General features: G+C 46.9%; 1 protein-coding gene across 1 annotated transcript; it reads left to right on the top strand.

Moving 5' to 3' along the window:
• The first annotated feature begins 12,943 nt into the window (after positions 1–12,943).
• Cbr3 (carbonyl reductase 3) lies at positions 12,944–20,074 on the top strand. The gene is made up of 3 exons (XM_028879982.2): positions 12,944–13,377; positions 14,805–14,912; positions 19,588–20,074. The coding sequence occupies exons 1-3, from the start codon at positions 13,089–13,091 to the stop codon at positions 20,022–20,024; spliced, it is 834 nt and encodes a 277-aa protein (XP_028735815.1). The 5' UTR covers positions 12,944–13,088; the 3' UTR covers positions 20,025–20,074.
• Positions 20,075–20,244: the final 170 nt, after the last annotated feature.

The raw sequence follows: 20,244 nt of genomic DNA, 5'->3' as shown, positions 1-20,244 counted from the left end.
AGTTTAGGAGGGATCCAAATGTCATTTTGGGTATAGGTCATGTTGAAACATTGTTTTATGCTATTCTGCTGGATTGAAAAGCTACCTCTGAAGTTGGAAAGATTCTAATCCTATGGTAAGAAAAAAAAAGAACAAGGCAATGCAGCTATTAAAGTTAGAATATTGTTTCATCCAACTGTCTAAAACTTTTGCTAAGATATAAACCTTATCTCAAAAATGTTAAGACTATTACACGAACTTTCTGTACCTCAGGATTTATGAATTTTTTGGATATGCGTTAAAAATCTATAAAATATGTAACAAAAGTTGGCTCAAAACTATAACATAGGGTTAATAATTAGAAAACTACATGGGTAATCTCAAAACAAAGACATAATCCATCACACTCTAGAGTTCTGGGCAAGTCTCCAAATCTACTAACTTTGTTTTTTTAAACTCCTACAATCCCAGTTCTGGTTAATGATTCTTGCTAACATGGTTTAAATGCTTAAGGACTCACCCTGAGAAAGGCTCAAAGTTACACTGGGATCCTAAACACCAGCATGTCATTGACCTTACTAAAGTTAGGGCCACAACTATAAACTGTAAACAGATGTTTCCTATCCTGACCTCCAGGTCCCAGATAAACCAACTCAGAGGCTGAATATGAACTATAAATGATCGGCCCATAGCTCAGGCTTATTACTAGCCACCTCTTACACATAAATTAACCCATTTCTATTAACCTATGTATTGACACCTGGCTCATGGCTTATTACCTCATTTTTCACAAGTCCTGCTTGCTCAGCAGCTGGCTGGCATCTCCTGACTCCACCCTCCTCCTTCCCATCATTCTCAGTTTGGCTTTCCCACCTAACTCCTTGCCCAGCTACCGGCCTGTTGTCAGCTTTTTGTTAACCAATGAGAGCAATACATATTCACAGTGTAGAAAAGGACTGTTCCACAGCAATACCAAACACTAAACACCAGAAACTGGGATACTCCTGTAAGCAGTCTGGCAAAGAGCCTATAGAACGTGTCTCTACCCAAGGTCTATTCAGGCCAACAGAAACTGACTTAATGTATGTATAGCCTTCTTGCCTTTGTTAACTTGGTTAAGCTTTAGCTATATTTTGATAAACTGAGTCATACAAAAAACTGTGATATTCTGCAATGGTGCACTATGAAAGGACCAGGAAAATAAAGTTGCTAGTCACCCAATGGACTGTATTTATGATTTATACTAAAAGAGCTTCAATTTAAGAATAGCAATTTTTTAAGACTAAACTTAACATGGATAAAACTGTAAAATTCTAATGTTATAAAAGCTACTACCTTGTTGTAAACTGTTAGAGATAATTAAAACTTGAAGTTTAACAGTCACCTTAAAAATGATCAAATTCTTTACAAATATAATTCATTTACAAGGACAAGGTTTATTTAGCCTCCTAGTAACTAAAAACAAGTAAAGTTTATTTTAAAATCAGGTATACTTAGTTGGCTCTCAAAATGTTTTCAGAGTTCTGCTGAATACAGTAATTAAAATGTTTAATGGAAAACTCTTCTATGATGCCAGCTCTTAGAAGTGACCCTAAGGTCTCCAAAGATGATGATGAGGCACAGATGACTCCACCAAAATTAATATTGCTAACCACTGGGCAGAACTGCCCTGCCACCAGGGATTTGCCCAAACGGTTGGGTTGGCTGCCCTGCTCTGCCTGGTCAAAGTGGGTCAGTTTTTACAAGTTCCTCATCCGCGGGAAAACCTCTTGGACCTCCCGAGTCTGACAGCTAAAAGCCTATGCTGTCCTGTGCAGCAACTGAAAATTTAATGCTGTCCTGTGTGACAAAGACTGACTACCTCTTCCCCTGACGAAGCCCTCGGGAGCCTAGGGTAAGCCTCTGTCATCTTAACTGATGCCCAGGCCATTTGGATTGTGCTTCCCGCTGTAACTTGTCCTGCTCAGCTCTCGGGTGGTGTTGGCTGGCAGATGACTGCAGCTTCCGCACTTTAGCAGCTGCTCCCTGGTCAATGCACTTCAAAGGTAAAAACCAGGTCTTGCTCTTCTAGAGCTATGAGGTCTCTTGATGAAAAAGGCAAACTCAGAGGCAGGTTTGCCTGACTAACAGGCTTCATATGAAAAGTTAAACAGGTTTCACATGTAACTTTTACTATTTAAAGGAGCTTGCTTTGCAAAGACTTCCCTCAGTAACCAACTACTTATGTGTGTCTAATGGTAAATAATTAGATTTAAAAAGCTCAAGTATTATATAAATTATAAAGATCTAAAAGTAATTTAATTTATAGACATCTAAAGATATAAAAATCTAAACAAAGTATGACTAGGATCTAAGGTATGACTTAAGGTATATAAATACGAGTTACTCTATGCTATTATTATGCTAAGTTGTTTTTTTGTTTTTGTTTTTGTTTTTTTCTGAGACGGTGTTTCTCTGTGTAGCTTTGGTGCCTGTCCTGGATCTCACTCTGTAGACCAGGCTGGCCTCAAACTCACAGAGATCGGCCTGCCTCTGCCTCCCCAGTGCTGGGATTAAAGGTGTGTGCCACCACCGCCCAGCTATGCTAAGGTTTTAAAAATTCAGAGTTTTAACATTAATCATTGAAGCTCTGGTGAGCTGCTAAAGCACTGATTACTATTATCAGTCACAAAGAGAAGATTTTAAATTTCCTCTGGTTGTCTTCTAAATATAGAACTTAAGGAGTGTGGTGGTCTGAAAACGGCCCCCATAGGTCCATAGGGATTGGCATTATTAGGAGGTGTGGCCTTGTTGGAGTGGGTGTGGCCTTGTTGGAGTGGGTGTGGCCTTGTTGCAGTGGGTGTGGCCTTGTTGCAGTGGGTGTGGCTTTGTTGAAGGAAGTGTGTCACTACAGGGTGGGGTTTGAGATATCAGATGCTCAAGCCATACCCAATGTAACCTTCTCTTCCTGCTGCTTGCCAGTTCTACATTGTGGCTTTCAATGCAGATTACAACAGTGGTAATATAAGCTCCAGAGAGTTGAAAAAGTCTCAAGACTTAGATCCACCTCTCACAGGTCAAAAAGACTGCAGATTAGTACTCCTGTCAGTCAACAGCTTAAGCTTCCTCCTTCCCTGTTGCCTATTCCTGAGGGGGAAGCTCCAAATATATGATTCCCTTAAGTTCTTTCATTGTTGTTGTTGTTGTTACAAAAAAGGCTTTATTTGCATATTCTTCTCCTCTGCAGCAGGGGCAGAACCAGCAGCAGGAGCTGCAGAGCCAGGGGCAGCAGAAACAGCCACAGCCGCACCAGCAGGCACATTGGCAACTTTGCCAACACCCTGGGCAATGACATCAGTGTTTTTTCCATTCAGTTCACCTTGTTGAGCCGATCATCATCCATCTCTATGCCCACGCTCCCTCGATGCCCATGCTATCTAGTATCTTCTTAATGTCTTTAGCACTAGGAGAGGAGTTGCCCCAAAGGGCAGCATGCAAATAAGAGGCATCGTATCACATGTCAGTGGCTCTCCTTTAAGTTCTATAATGTTAACTTTGGTACCTAGTCTGTATCTGTCTGGTCAGAGTTCTACACTGCTGGTAGACACCATCCAGAGATCAGCTGTGGACTACAAACTGTTCCAAAGGTGATTTATACCACACCAGTCCCAGGTAGTCCTTCAAAACCAGAAGGACAACCAGTCCTTCAAAACCAGAAAATCCTGGGCTTGCTAAAACCTGACGTGGACCAGTCCAGTCAATGTGATTTCTCCCTGACTCTTCTGCTGGGCCAGTGAATCAGATGCTTCTGATGCATGCCCCATTCCCCTAATCCCCTCCTGGCCTTTGGCTAATATTCCAGCTTCCTGGGCCCAGACAAGGATATCCTAATTTCAGCAGGAAGTAGTTACAGAGGAGAGTACATTGCCCCCTCAACAAAGAGTTGAAATATTAGCTCCAAAGGAAACTCCCTGGAAAAGAAGACAAAACAGCTACTTATTGGCATACCAAGAGCATATGGACTTGAAATTTTTGTTCTGTGCTAACCAACAGGTATAATTTGTAAGTGGGCCATGTATCTTTCCATGCATTGCAAATTTTGTTTCCCCACCCCCGGGATAATTAGAATGCTAAGACCATATCAAGGGATACATAGACAAGGGAGAAAAGATGAACCAGCCTGCCTCCATCTTGGGCTTAGTAGTCATCTTATAGGAAAGACAAACTAAGTTCATTCCTGTTTATGACTGAACCTCTGTTTCTCAAGGGTTGATCTGTGTCCCACCTGTAACCTTAACTACAAATGGTTCAGTACCTCCTATTTGAGGAAAGGACAACCATGTCTTTGTTTCAAAAAGTTACTATATAACCCTATCTCAAAAAACAAACAAAAAAAAAAGTTATTATAACTATCTTGAAGCACTACTTTTGTTTCAAAAGGTTCTTGTGATTGCCTTGTTTTAAATACCTTGCAATTATGTCTGTACTTGTTTTTTTTTCCCCTTTTGGCTCATTGGCTCTTTTGGGGTCCCACCACTCAGCTCCCAAATAATCACACATGGAGACTTAATTCTTACTTATAAATGCCCAGCCTTAGCTTGACTTGTTTCTAGACAACTTTTCTTAAATTATTCCATCTATCTTTTGCCTCTGGGCTTTTGCCTTTCTCTATTTCTGTATGATTTTTCTTTCCTTCTTATTCCATGGCTGGCTGTGTGGCTGGATGGCTGTCCCCTTCTTTTCTCACATCTTCCTCCTCTTAGAGTTCTCCTCGTATTTATTCTCTCTTCCTGCCAGCCCCAACCATCCTTTCTCCTGCCTTGCTACTGGCTGTTCAGCTCTTTATTAGACCAATCGGGTGGTTTAGACAGGCACAGTAACACAGTTTCACAGAATTAAACAAATGAAACATAAAAGAAAGCAACACTTGGGACTGGAGAGATGGCTCAGAGGTTAAGGGCACCAGCTGTTCCTCCAGAGGTCCTGAGTTCAATTCCCAGCAACCGCATGGTGGCTCACAACCATCTGTAATGAGATCTGGTGCCCTCTTCTGGCAGAACACTATATACATAATAATAAAAAAGAATGCAACACATTTTTGTATCATTAAACAAATGTTCCATAGCACAAACAAATGTAACACACCTTAAAATAATATTCCACAATACACGTCTTTGTTACAGGAGGTCATTATGACATACTATGTTTTGCTCCTGTAACCCCACCTGTTTTACCTGCCAAATTCTCCGTTTGGAAACCCTCCTACCACTGAATTATAAAAACCTTGTCTTCCTCATGTCCTCTCCAACCCCACTTTAGAGCGAGGCAGTCTGTGTACATGGATTTAAAAAAAAAAAAAGCTTGCTTTAATTAATTGCTTGCTTTAGTTAGTTTGGCCAAGATGATTTGGGTCAGTGATCTTTCCCCTTGAATCTTTGAGATTCACACAAGAGCACAAAGGTTATGAGATACTGACAGCAGATGGGGTGGAGGGCACTCTCCTGAGCTACAGAAGGAATGGTCTGGTGGTTAAGAGGAACTCACGTCAAAAGTTACCACATCCAGTGTGGTTGGAACTTTATCTGCCCGGGGCATCGAGGGAATGAGGAAAGGACAGACACACGTACAGGAAAGCTGGGATCAGGGGGTGGCACTTGCTTTGACAGAGCATACCTGCTGCTCGACAACCAGAAACTCACTGAGTTCATGACTTACCGCACAGGGAGGAGTCAGCTGGCCTCCACGGGCAGTTCCTGTAGGCCAGAGGTCTCCGCAGACCCCAGCTGTGCACATCCCAGGGGAGGAAGCCCTCGCTGCTGCTAGTCTTTGCACACACTGCCAATATTCACACCGGGGCCAGAGGAAGGTTTTGACGTCCCTCTGAGCTGGTTCCCAGGAGTCTGAGGCTTTGGATCCTGACATGGCCATACCCATATCAAACAATACATGTTCACTCAGGGCTGTCTAAGCTCCCCACGAAAAGCGCTGTCATTGTCCACAGCTGGCAATGGTGACCTTCTTGCTGGTTTTGACATTCCTGGACACAAAGCACCCCGTGGCTTACAGGGTGCTCCTGCCAGCTTTCATCTTCCCAAACACCGTGTGTCTGCCATGTCTCGGAAGCTTAAATGAAAAGCCGGGAAGCATCTGTGTTTGGTCAGCGTTGCCGTAGACCAGATCCCAGGACTGTATGCTTCAGGGGTGTCCTCATCCGCAGATGTCTCCACATAGATGGATTGTCTCCAGCACCAATCTGATGATGTCTGAAGTTGCCAACTGTGCTGGGGAGTTTAATGTTGATACAAGCTAGAGTCACTGGAGAGGAGGGAACCTCGATTGAGAAAGTGCCTCCATAAAACTGGGCTGTAGGCAAGCCTGTGGGGCATTTTCTTAACTAGTGATTGATGTAGGAGGGCCCCGCCCATTGTGGGTGGGGCCACCCCCTAAGCAGGTGGTCCTGGGTTCTATAAGAAAGTGGATTGATCCAGGCAGTGGTGGCACACACCTTTAATCCCAGCACTGGGGAGGCAGAGGCAGTAGATCTCTGTGAGTTCCAAGCCAGCCTGATCTACACAGAGTGAGTTCTAGGACACAAGGCTACACAAAGAAACCCTATCTCAAAATACAAGAAAGAAAGGGAAGGGAAAGGGAAGGGGAGAAAGGGGAGGGAAGAAAGGGAAGGAAAGAAAGAAGACTGAGCAAGCCATGAGGAGCAAGCCAGAAAGCAGCACTTCTCCATGGCCTCTGCATCAGCTCTTGCATCCAGGTTCCTGCCCTGACTTACTTCAGTGAAAACCGGTGCTATGGAAGCATAAGCCAAATAAAACCTTTCCTCCCCGAGTTGCTTTGGTCATGGTGTTTCATCACAGCAAGGGTAACCCTAACTAGGACACCAACTCGGCACATGGATCCTGAAATAATTCTGTGAAAGAAGGAACCTTCTAGTCAAACCTTTTCTTGCTCATTCTTGGAGCATGGACGTTGTCTGATGGCATCAGAATTTTGTCTACAAACAGCTTAAAGCAGACATGATCCAAGGATTCAGCATCTACCTTTAATTTTGAAAAATGTACTCTATGTATATAGGTATGTATGTAGGCTTTGCCTACATTTGTGTTTGTGCACCATGTACGTGCCTGGTGCTTACATGGGCCAAAAGAAGGCAATGGAGCCCATGGGAATGAAGTTACAGATGAGTGTGAGCAATAGTGTGGGTGCAGGGAATAAAAAAACAGGTCCCCTGGAGAACAACCGGTGCTCTTCCAGCTGAGACACCCCCACCCCTCACTCCAGCATGTTTACTGTAGGAACTTACAGCTGTCACTCAACCCAGCACTACAATCATCTCAGGTGAACAAAGCTGAGGCACTGAGAGATTGGGAATCTTGCCCAGAATCACACAGAAAACAGCAGAGATGGGAGCAGCCCCAGGGCAGGGAGCTTCACTCCTGAACAGGCCCTGTACCTAACCTCGGCTGAATGGTGCCCGTGAAGGACTATCTGTGGGCACCCAGTTCCACAGATACGCAGCAGGAGTCTCAAGAGAGCCTCAGTTCGTCAGGCTGTTGGTTAGGACTCAGTTTTTACTCTACAATTAAGAAACACAACACGTCTCTAGGTAAGGGGGAGTGTGTCTGTGATCCCTGAATTCATGAGGTCTAAGTGGGCTACATGAGACCTTATAGAAGGCAGGGGCAGAGGGAGGCTGGGGGGCAGGGGTAGTCATAGCCTCAATGAGAACAAAGACAAGTTAAGAAGTTCATCATATTAATTAAGAACCCTCCAGAGAATAGCAAGTTCCTCCAAATACATTTGATACAGAATTATCATATGACCCAGCTATACTGTGACTGGGATTGTTCCTGAAGAAATATTAGTCAGCATGCAGCAGAGATTCTTAGACATCCATGTTTACTGAGGCCACAGTAAATAGCCACACAATAGCCACGACAGGGAACCAGCCTAGATGGCCACACACAGGCAAATGGAGAGAGAAAATGTGGCATTTGTACACAGTGGAGTTTTATTTAGCCATGAGGAATGAAATGGTATCATTTGCAGGAAAATGAGCGGAACTGGAGGAAGAGCATCGTGTTAAGTGAAGTAAGCCATGTACAAGAGCGTCACCCATTTTCTCTACTCAGAGACCAGGTTGATATATGTAGGACAGGAAGTAGGATGGGGACTACACACTGAGGGGAGAAGGAGCAAAAGGAAGTGGGGTCAGGAGAGTACTGGGGTGGAAATGAGCAGACTGGTGTGCACGTCTTAATGAAACACATCGTTGTCATGGTAACCAAAAGGGAAGTTTTGTTAAACCACAAGAACCCATCTCTCTTTGGGAAATAAGCACGTGACTGTGCTGGTGGTAGGACCCGCGGTAGGACTGCGTGTCTGCCCCACAGCTTCCCTCCCACTCCGCAGTAGACAGGGACCCAGCCAGCTGAGGTTTCCATGGGACACCTGGAACCGGCAACTTTCTTTGTCTTCCCACACATTTTGTTCTCCAATTATTCTGTCTCCGATAATTTTTACATTTCTCTGAAATAATTATCATTACATAAAACACTCTTTCATTATTTCTCAGCTTTTGAAAGATTTTTCTTTTTTTCTTTTTAAGAGACAGGTTTCCCCAGACATGGGGGCACAGACTTATAAGCTCAGAACTTGGGAGACTAAGGCAGGTGGATGACAAATTCCAGAGCATACTGGAGAACAAACAAGGGGGGGGGGGAGAATATTGCTTCGTTGCATTGCAAAGGCTGGTCTGAACTCCTGGTCTGAACCCACGCCCCTGCCTCATCCTCCTCCCTTGACCGTCTACAGGTTGTGTACTCTTTTTAAAAGATGCCATTGGAGTTTGGCATCTCTAATTTCATAACAAATGAAATTGTTAGACATCAACAGAAAAATAGCCAGAACCCTATCTAAATAGCTTGGAATTAAAAGAAGTTTTCTCTGAATAATGTTCGTCAAAAAAGGCATCCAAAGGCAAACTGGAAGGGGCTGGTGGTACAGTTCAGCTGCAGAGTGCTTACCCAGTCTGCACTGGGCTCTGGCTCTAGATCCAGCACCCAAACCCAAAAGCAAAGCAGTTTTTAAGAATGCTACTAAAAGAGGAAACATCTCAAACCAGCAACCATGGCTTCTGCTTCAAGGGACTAATAAGCAAATAAAACCCACAGTAAGCAAAAAGCAGGAAGTAGAAATCATAAACAAAATTAAAATAATCAGGAGAAATGGAGAAAAGAGGATTAAGGAATGCAAAAGTTGGTTCCTTGGGAAATTTTCATTTGAAGATGTTAAATCTTTGTCAGATATGCTAAGAGGACAGACAGATGGAAAGCCTGATAGTGGTGTGTGTCTGTGGAGCCAGCGCCTCCTCTGGAGACAGAGGCTGGGGGATGGCTGGAACCAGGAGTTCAAGACAAACCAGGGAAACACAGCGAGACCCTGTCTCCAAACCAAAACAAAACGTTGGTGTTGTGCCAGAAAAATAAGACTCAGAAAGAAACAAGGTGATGCAGGCCTGTGATTCCAGCAGGAAGTGCAGGAAGTTCAAGGTCATCCTCTGCTGAGCTCAAGGTCATCTGGGGGAAGCAACAAGCGATTTTATCTAGGAAGGAAAGGAGGGAAAAATTAAATAGAACTCTGTTCTTTTAAAAAAATTATTACATTTTTATTTCACTCACATGTGCATGTGTGTGCGTGAGTGTGTGCGTGAGTGAGTGTGTGTGTGTGTGTGTGTGTGTGTGTGTGTGTGTGTAAGAACCACTTGCAAGAGTCAATTCTTTCACTCCACCATGTTGACCCCAGGGATCAAACTCAAGTCGTCAGGCTTGGTGACAAGTGCCCTTTCCCCTTTAATAATCTTAAGAGTGGGCGGGTGGCGGTGGTGGCGGCGGCGGCGGCGCAGGCACACGCCTTTAATCACTCTGGAGGCAGAGGCAGTCAGACCTCTGAGATAAAGTCCAGCCTGGTCTACAAATGGAGTTCTAGGAGAACCAGGGCTACACAGAGAAACCCTGTCTTGAAAAACAAAAACAAAAAGATCTTAGAGTGGAAACCCAGCCCTAACCAATAACTTCCTAAGTTGGGAGTCGTCCCTGCTGCTATGAAACTGGATGTTCACAACTGAGCCATCTCACCCGGCCCAGAGTATGCACTTAACATAAATCCCCCCCCCAGTACCAGGTGTTGACGTAAAAACCACAGTTCTCAACCAGGCAGTAGTGCAGAGGCAGGAGGATCTCTGTGAATTTGAGGTCAGCTTGGTCTAGAGAGTGAGTTCCAGGACAGCCAGGCTGTTAAGAAACTCTGTCTCGAAAAACAAATTAATTAATTAATTAATTAATTAATAAACGAATAAATAGAACCCATAGTTCTCATCCTAAAAGGAGTAAGAGACAGTGTAGCAGGCTTTTTTGGACTGCCAGCCCCCAAATCATGACACAGAGACGTACTATTACTTACAGTTTTTAAAAAAGCTCAGCCTATAGCTTAGACTTGTCCCACTAACTCTTATAACTTAAATTAACCCATTTCTGTTAATTTGCGTGTTGCCATGTGAGTCAAGGCTTTTACATCTCCTCCTGTATGTCTTACTCCCTCTGTGTTCAGGCTGGCCACTGTGCCTGTCTTCTTCCCTGAGACCTCTCTGCGTCTCCCCCCACCCCCAAGTCCCACCTAACCTCTCTCTGTCTAGCTATTGGTCACTGAGCTCTTTATTAGACCAGTCAGGTGCCTTAGGCAGGTAAGGTGAAACAGATGCAACACATCTTTACATAAATGAACACACATCCTTACTTCATTAAACAAATGTAACACATCTTTACATAGCTAAAATAATTTCCATAACAAAACAGTTTATTCTGGAGGCATTGAGGGACCATGGCTTGGGAACACAGGTTTAGGTTATCCCAAGTTCCTTGTTCCAGCTCCGAAGCAGTTTCATGAAGGTTTTACAGTTTTACAGAACAAAGGAAGTCATAAATCAAGACAGCTTTAAAATACATTGGTGGGTAGACCAGAAGGCGGGTTACAAAGAGATGGCGGAGTGTGCTCTAGGCCCAGGAGGCTGTCTGAGAGCTTCCTTAGCTCCTGGATTGGTGGACGCCAGGGTTCTGCTGAGTTAATAGCTCCTGAGAGGTCTTTAACTATTATCATGAGGTGTTAGCTCACATACGGAGTTGGGCAAGGAATGGCCATTCCAGAAGCTAAAACCAGCCCAAGATAAAGTAAAATTCCAGTGTCTCCACAGAACTGAAAGTCCCATTGGCCAGTCAGTCTCTGCGGACACAGACTCCTCCCTGGAGTTCTGTTCACAGCAGAGACGGCTTCTCTTCAGGAACTTTCTTCATTCACGAGGGTGTGCTATGCAAGTGTGCTGTCACTGAACAACACTCCAAATCCCCACTGTAGGATCCCTGTGAGTTCGAGGCCAGCCTGGCCTAAAAAGTAAGTTCCAGGACAGCCAGGGCTAAGCAGAGAAACCCTGCCCCACCCCACCCCCACCCTGAAGAAGGAGGAAGGGAGGGAGGGAGGGTTTATTTTGGCTCACGGTTTGAGGGTCCTGTCCATTGTGGGATCGTAAGGACGTGAGCATAAGACAGATGGTGGAACTGTCTGTAGTCAGGGAGCAGAGAGAGACGGACACTCGGGCTCATCTCACGTCATTTCCCATTGCATGTGTATGTGTGTGTGCAGGTATGTGCTACCATGTGTGGGGGATGGGGGTACCTATGAGCACGGAGGCCAGAGGCTGACATCAAACGCCTTCCTCCACCGTCTCTTCCAGAGGTTTTGAGGCAGGGTCTCTCACTTGAACCCAGACCTTGCCAACTTGGCTAATCAGCTTGCTTCGGGAATCCTAAAGGCTGGGATTACAGACCAGCCACCCTGCCCTACATTTATGTGGATCTTGGGGATTTGAACTCTAGGCTTTATGACCTTTACCCACTGAGCCAGCTCCACAGCCTCACCGCGCCATCCCATCCTGCCCGCATCATCCCATCCTGCCCGCATCATCCCATCCTGCCCGCGTTAAGGATGGGCCTTCCCACCCCTGTCAGCCTAATTGAGAAAGTCCCTCACATGCCCAGAGGTCTGTCTCCTGGGTGAGTCTAGGTCCTCTCAAGTTAACCATCTCAGGCACACTAGGCCCCCACGGAGCTCATCTTTCTGACCTCAGGGATCTTTTGAAAGAGAAGGTGGAGTCGGGAACAAGAGGCCAGGGCAGTTTGACAGGCTCGGCTTGGAAAAGCTGAATCACCCTGAGGACTTAGTTGTCCTTAAACCCCGAATCGCTAGCCAATTGCTGGGATCAACACAGGCTGGGATTCCACTAAAGATGGGAGGAGGTCTAATTTCATGCCCACACTTAGGCGCGCCTGGAATTTTGTTCCTGAATTCAGAGTCTCCTTGGGAGAGGATTTGCGTCCACCTAGACCCATACTGATCCATCTATACACTCCTGTGCTGGGTAAAACCAACGGCCTGACGCTGCTGGCTCCCGTGGGTGTTCGGATTACACAAAATGGTCCGTAAACACGAGCCTGCTCTCCCACGTGGGGGCGCGCCGAGACCTCCAGGCGCGCAGAGCTCGCCCACACCTGTTAAACCTACTCCCGGCTTGTTCTCTAAAGCAAGCAGCGGGGAATCGGCTCTGCAGTAGTTCTGCGTTAAGGAATCTCAAGTGCGAGTTCCGCGGAAGCAAGCATTTACATTTTGCAGAAAACGACGGGCTCCAGCCCACGAGCTCCAGCCCAAGAAAATTACGTAGCATTTGTTTTCCTCCTTTTGAGTTTTTTTTTTTTTTCTTCTCCCCAAAATAGCTGCTTCAATCCGACTGCCACAAGTCCCGCTGACCCCTTACGGTTCCTTTGGGAGCAGGTCCCTGACCCACTCTTTGCCCCGAGCCTGTATCCCTATCCTGGCAGGCGTGCGGGAGGAGGCGGACCCTTCGGGAACAGATGGCCCCTCCTCGGAGGGGAGGGACCGACTCCCAGGGCCTTGTTCTTGAGCAGTCGCAGCGCTGGGTCCCAGAACTTAGTCCTGCGCCACGGTTCTGACCACGCGTGGTCCGCTGCCCAGCCGGCCCAGCAAGCCGGTGGTCCGCGTGTCCCTCCGAGATGTCGTCCTGCAGCCGCGTGGCGCTGGTGACCGGGGGTAACAAGGGCATCGGCTTCGCCATCACGCGTGACCTCTGTCGGAAGTTCTCGGGGGACGTGGTGCTCACGGCGCGGGACGAGGCGCGGGGCAAGGCGGCGGTGCAGCAGCTGCAGGCGGAGGGCCTGAGCCCGCGCTTCCACCAGCTGGACATCGATGACCCGCAGAGCATCCGCGCCCTGCGCGACTTTCTGCGCAAGGAGTACGGGGGACTTAACGTGCTGGTCAACAACGCGGGCATCGCCTTTAGAAGTAGGTGCGGGGTTCCAGGAGGAGGTGCGCGGGGTTCTACGAGGGTGCTGGGCAGCGAGCGTTGGCGATCCGGGAGGGCTGCGCCATCCCCTCTGGGTGCGCCCGGCTCACACCCTGCGAGGCGGGTTCCCGCGTGCGGTGACTTGGGTGCGGGCCTGCCCAGGCTCCCCACTCCACGCCCAGCCTGCCCAGTCGGTCGGCGGCCTGTGCCGGCCTGTGCGCTGCCCGAGGCCCTCCTTGGAACTTTCAGCGGCGCCTGTTTGCAAGAAAACCGGCCTTCTGGGAGTGGGCCACGCCTTGCCAAGCTCATCAGCTTTCTGCCCCACGCAAGAAGGCTTTTCTCAGAAAGGGGGTTTCCAAAAGCGGTTGGAGCTTTCGCTTCACGTGAAACAAGGGCGCATTCATAGATGCCAGGGGACATCTGCTGAGGACAGGAAATGCGTCGCCCAGACACAATTAGCGCGCGCTGGCACGATAGTGTGGGTTTCCTTTGGGCTTTATTGGAGCATTTTGAGAGGCTCTAGCAAAAAGGAAGCGAACCCCGCTTCCCTCCTCCTGGGAGCTAAGGTTTGTCACCAAACATGCAAGTGTTCTTTTGAAAAGCATCTTCCTTAAGGGGGGAAAAATCAAGATCATTTACTCTAACAAATGCTCAATTAGTAAAATTATCTATTTGTCACGTGCTGGGAGCAAAAACAAACAGGCCGGCTTCACTTAAAACGCTGGGAGAAGTGAGACTCAAGGGACGGAGACAATTGTGTAGCAGAAGTCTCTATCCTGTGGTCCTGAGCAGCCACCGGCACCTTGCCTGAGACCAAAGGATACCCCCCCACCCCCCACCAGCCTGCATTTGCAAACTCAGTCCTTGGACTTTCGAGAAAGGGAAGCGAGAGTTCACCACCCCAGCAACCGTGAGCCTCTGATGGAGGAGGGATTGTGAACGATGGCCCCGGAAGCTCCTGCTTCTGGAAGTGTGAGCGATGCAATGCGATGCGATACATATGCATATCTGAGCTCCAGTTGTCCACACAGAAACTGAGGTCTTACCACCTGCCGCATTTCACCCAGTCCCCAGGAACCACCTACGTATATTCAAGCCTGAGATGGGAAAGGCAAACTAGGTGTTCTTGAGGTGTGGCGTGAACACTGCTGATGAGAAACTTGATGTGTGGACCATAGCTTTAGAACTATTAACGTTTAGTTTATATAGATTGTAAGATTTGTGTGTGTGTGTGTGTGTGTGTGTGTGTGTGTGCGCGCGTGTGTGCGCGCGCACTTGCTCGCAGATGTGAGCATCACCATGCCCAGCAAGACTGTTCTAAATTTAGCTTACAAATTTAATTGTTATGTGACGGGATCCACCTTCTCATAGGAGTTTCAGAGAGAAATGTAATTCCTTTTTTTTTTTTCTCTTATGCTTTTCAAAGTGGATGATCCAACACCGTTCGACCTTCAAGCTGAGACGACGCTGAAGACAAACTTTTTCGCCACCAGAAACGTCTGCACTGAGTTACTGCCCATAATAAAACCACATGGTAAGTCCAGCGTGGGACTGGTGTCCCTCAGGAAGCAGCCACAGGTCCCCCAGACAGGGCCACCTACAGGAATCACCCTGAGTTGGGGACAGAGAACTGCCTTATTTTCTCAAAGTGTCTGGCTTCTCGATGGAGCCTTTAAGCTGTGGCTGTCAGCACTTGGTGGCACAGATCATGAGCTCAACCCTCCGACACGGGATGGAGCCTGTCCCCAAAGGTCTGTGGTGTCTGAGAGTCCTCCCCTGATGTTGCAAGGATGGGGCCACCCCAACTTGTCCAGCGTTATGACATTCCTTCTATTCCTTTCTTCTTGTGTAAAGTTTCAGAAAACTTATGTGAAAGTTTTTATTCTAGATGTTGTAAACTGACTGAGAGAATCCAAAAGAAATGCTCTCTGATGGGAAACTACCTACCTCCAGCCTGTGAGGGTTCTATAGATTATTAATTTTTCCTTTAATATTTATACCAGTACTGGTGATGTACACATGAGGACCATCTCATCCACAGATCCTGGAGCTGAGTTGGTATACAGAGATTAATTAACATTGATTAATTAAGCATGGGAGATGGGCAGCTGTGCTGGGGGAGGAGGGCAGAACACTTCTCTGAGGATTTCCTTTTGCCAAGATTAGCTGTGATACTGAGGGGAAACCCTGTGGCTATTGTTTTTTAAATGTAATTTTCAGAGCTAGAGAAATGGTTCAGCAGTTAAGAGCACTTGTTCTTGCAGAAGACGTGGGTTCTATTCCCGTCACCCACATAGCTCACAGCCATCAGTAACTAGTTCCAGAGGACCCAACACCCTCTTCTGACTTCCTTAGGCACAAGGCATGCATTTGGTGCACATACATACATGCAGGCAAAACACTCATACATACACATAAGTAAATCTCAAACATTTGAATGAGAATTAGCTCAAGATACAAGAATTTTTCTTTCTCTGTTTTTGTGTGGTTGGTTGGTTTGGTGGTGGTTGTTGTGTTGAAACAGGATTTCACTCTATAGTCTTGTCTATCCTTGAATTTGCTGCGTGGACCAGGCTGGCCTTGAACTTCTGATGCTCCCTCCCACCTTTGCTTCCTGGATGCTAGGATTCTAGGGGTGCACCACCACATCAGTGTAGCTGTAAGAAATTTTCAATCTGAAAAGTGTGGTAAGAGATGAACTTGAATTCCTGCCCACCCACCTGTTCGCTCCCAACCTGCAAGGTCACTCCTCCGTCATTTTCTTAGGGGACAGGGTCACAGAAAGTCTACAGGAACTCCACAACTGCAGTCCCCAAACTCAGGAGCCTGAGATTCTAGAGGTCAACATGACCTACACCATCTGATCTAATACAATTCATTCTATTGAAATAAGAATTATAGCATCAGCCAGGCACACACCTTTAATCCTAGCTCTCAGGAGGCAGAGGCAGGTGGATCTCTGAGAGTTTGAGGCCAGCCTGGTCTACAGAGTGAGTTTGTGCATAGCCAAGGCTACGAATAAACCATTTCTTGAAGAAAAAAAAATTATATATATATGGCATCAAATGTGAACCAGGCTATTTTGAAAGATAAAGGAAAGTCCTGTGGAGAGTGGGGTGTGGGGTTAACTCAGGGTATAAGAACAAGAGGAACCATGTCTTATTAAGTTGGTGATTTCCTTTGCAAAGGGAAATCAGACTTATAGTATAGAAAGAATATTTGACTTTGATAAAGGTATGGCCACTGAGGGACACAGTGCTAACCATCACGGCCTCTTACTTTCTAGCTAGCTTTTAGCACATTACTTTTAAGGAACATGGGTCTTGCTTACTTGCTCAAGACAAAAATAATAACTTAAGCAACAATTGAGCCACAAGAGGGAGCTACTTACCTGTTCTCTCTAAAAAGAGGCGGGCAGTGTTTCTGGATGCATGGAGACACACACACACACACACACACACACACACACACACACACACACACCCATCTGGTTATGAGGCTGACCTTTAATCAACCCCCAGCGCCTCCCACACATGTACCCTCAGATCAAAGAGGACACCAGACGACTCCCCATCGTAAGGATCAGAATTCCTCGAAGGCGTCCAGCAGCTCCGACAATTATTGTTTACTTTCTTCTTTGCCCTCCCTCCCTCCCTCCCTTCCTTCTGTGTAGACTCTGCAGACCTGAAACTCTTTAGCTGGTCTTGAACTCATAGCAGTCCTCCTGCCTCAGCCCCCTACGTGCTGGAATTATATTATGAACTCAGAGGCCTCTTTAGTAGCTGTGAATTTTTGTCAACGTGAACATTCAGTTCATATTCATGAATCGGTTACTTAGCATGTTGTGGTTAACTTAGATTAATGAAGTCAGAACCAGGGTGGGGAACGGGCCTCCTCCTGTGTAGATGCGGTCATCATTAGGCTGGTCACCCCATGGACCGATTCTGGTTTAGGCACTTGGAGCTCAGGGATGGAGGGGCTGCCCACAGCCCTAGCCAACTGTGCAAATTTAGGGAACTGAGAAGGTTAATCCCGAAGAAGGGCAGGGTCCGCTGGGATGCAGGTGGTAAGGAGGTGGAGTTCGTGTGTCGAAGGAAGAGGGGTTTTATAGAGCTGTCTGGTGATTCTGTCACCTGCCGTGATGACTTGGGACTAGAAATAGTAGTAGTAAGTTGTTGCTGGGTCTGGACGGGGGGGGGGGGGGGGGGGGGGGGCTAAGGAAGGGGGGTAATAAGTGAAGCTTTCCTGTTATGACAGCTGCTTACAAAACAGAACCACAGTGGCAGCCAAAGGGTGTCTGCTCCACCTGGATGGGAGTCATCGTTCTGAACAAAGGAAGAGACAAGTAGCTGACACTGGAAGGACTGAGGATTCCAATTTACATAGGGCATCCCATCCTGATTGAGCAAGTTGTTAGGAGGCTGGCCCTGGCCTGTGAGTAGGATGTGTTTGCCCAGGTAGCTTTTTTAACTATGGGGCTGTGGGTGGCCCCTGGGTCCCACTTATGCCCCTGTGTCTTTGCTGTGAAAACATAAAACAGATGTGATCCCGAGGACTCCTTCCCTGATTCAGTATTTTAGTTCCTTTTGGGTGGTCCTCAGCTGCCACAGACTCCTACAGACCTAACATACCATCATCTTTAAAGCAAGGCCTCTTAAACCTTTTCCATCCGTGACCTTTTACTCTGAGGGAAATTTAATGCAACACCGGGAATATGAAATAGATATATAAACCAACATTTCAGATAATGAACCATCAAGACATTTATTTTTAAAATAATTCATTTAGAGCTGGGGATGTGGCTGAGTTGGTAGAGTGCTTTCCTAGCATGCACAAGGTCCTAGGTTCAATTCCTAGTAATGGAATATGGTGGCATATGCCTGTATTCCAGAGGTGGAGGCAGGGGGATCTGGCCTAACTCTAATGTCTAACCCTAACCCTCAGCTGTTTAAAGAGAGTTTGAAGCCAACCTAAGCTACATGAGTGACTATGTGGGGGTGGGGGTGGAGCATACCTTTAATCCCAGCACTCTGGAGTCAGAGGCAGGTGGATCTCTGTGAGTTAGAGGCCAACTTGGTCTAGAGATTGAGTTCCAGGACAGCCAAGGCAACACAGAGAAGACTTGTCTCAAAACACACACACACACACACACACACACACACACACACACACACACACACACAGTTTTACCATTTAAGATTAAGGCCAATTTGCATACTAATGAGATGCATGTGCTTCTTTATTTACATAGAAGGTTTGATCTTAGTTGAACATTTGATGCTGTAGGATGCAGCATATCTTCAACATTTCCCAATCGGTATTTTGATTTTATAACCATTAGGGCCAAGAACACCTCTTCACATAAATACATATTACAAAATGGTGGAAGTATGTTGGGGCCATTTCAAAGGCAGTTGGAAATTTATCTGATATGCCCTACAAGAAATTCGAAAACCAGAAAAAAATGCATTTTACTAATTTTTGTGAAACCTGGCTGGGCAGTGGTGGCGCACGCCTTTAATCCCAGCACTCGGGAGGCAGAGCCAGGCGGATCTCTGTGAGTTCGAGGCCAGCCTGGGCTACCAAGTGAGTTCCAGGAAAGGCGCAAAGCTACACAGAGAAACCCTGTCTTGAAAAAAAAACAAAAAAAAAAAACCAAAAAAAACTAATTTTTGTGAAACTTAAATCAGCAACTCCAGCAATAGTAGAATAGAATTGCTGTGGAAAGAAAGCCTGGTGGCCAGTGGTAGAGATGTGTCTGCCCCCTTGGAATACACACACACACACACACACACACACACACACACACACACACAGTGGGTACATGGACTGTATGTCTTCTAGACTTGCTTTCTATTTTTATTTTTTGTTTAATTTATTTGGGGTGTCCACTCATGCATATACATGCATGCGTGTGTGTGTTTTGTGTGTGTGTGTGTGTGTGTGTGTGTGTGTGTGCACGTGTGTGGATGTGAGAGGAAAAACCACAGGAATTGGTCCTCTCCTTCCACTGTGGGGCCTCAGAATGGAACTCAGGTCATCCAGCTTGGAGGCAAGTGCCTTTCTTGCTGAGCTGTCTTGGAGGCTCCGCCTTCTATTTTTATCAGCAATTAAACCCGGACTGCATTGCGACTGTGGCGGGCACGGCCTCGTGGGCCCGCGGCGTGTCCTCTGTGACGCCGTGCTCTCTCCCGTGTTGTCTCTTGCAGGGAGAGTGGTGAACGTCAGCAGTCTGCAGGGGTCACGGGCCCTTGAAAACTGCAGTGAAGAGCTTCAGGAAAGGTTCCGGTGTGACACACTCACAGAGGGGGACCTGGTCGACCTCATGAAAAAGTTTGTGGAGGACACAAAAAATGAGGTCCACGAGAGGGAAGGCTGGCCAGACTCGGCCTACGGGGTGTCCAAGCTGGGGGTGACAGTCCTCTCCAGAATCCTGGCCCGGCAGCTGGATGAGAAGCGGAAAGCAGACAGGATTCTGCTGAACGCCTGCTGCCCGGGATGGGTGAAGACCGACATGGCGAGGGACCAGGGCACCAGGACCGTGGAGGAGGGGGCTGAGACCCCTGTCTACTTGGCCCTCCTGCCTCCAGATGCCACGGAGCCTCAGGGCCAGCTAGTCCGTGACAAAGTCGTGCAGACGTGGTGACGGTCCGCTCTGGGACTTAGTGGCTTAATAAACGCTGGTGAGAGAGATGAGTGGAGGCTGATGGACTTTGATTCTCTTTGCACACTGAGAAGGAAGGTCCGTTCATACCCGTGGGGTTCATACCTGTGGGGTTCCACAATCTAAATCTGAACAATTTGCTATGTCCAAACTCTTTGGTCCTTGACTTTTTTCATCCGGTTACTTGTGCCTGCTTTGTTTT

This window comes from Peromyscus leucopus, chromosome 12 (assembly GCF_004664715.2).
Source record: "Peromyscus leucopus breed LL Stock chromosome 12, UCI_PerLeu_2.1, whole genome shotgun sequence".
NCBI lineage: Eukaryota > Metazoa > Chordata > Mammalia > Rodentia > Cricetidae > Peromyscus > Peromyscus leucopus.
This window is presented reverse-complemented; position numbering and strand designations above follow the sequence as displayed.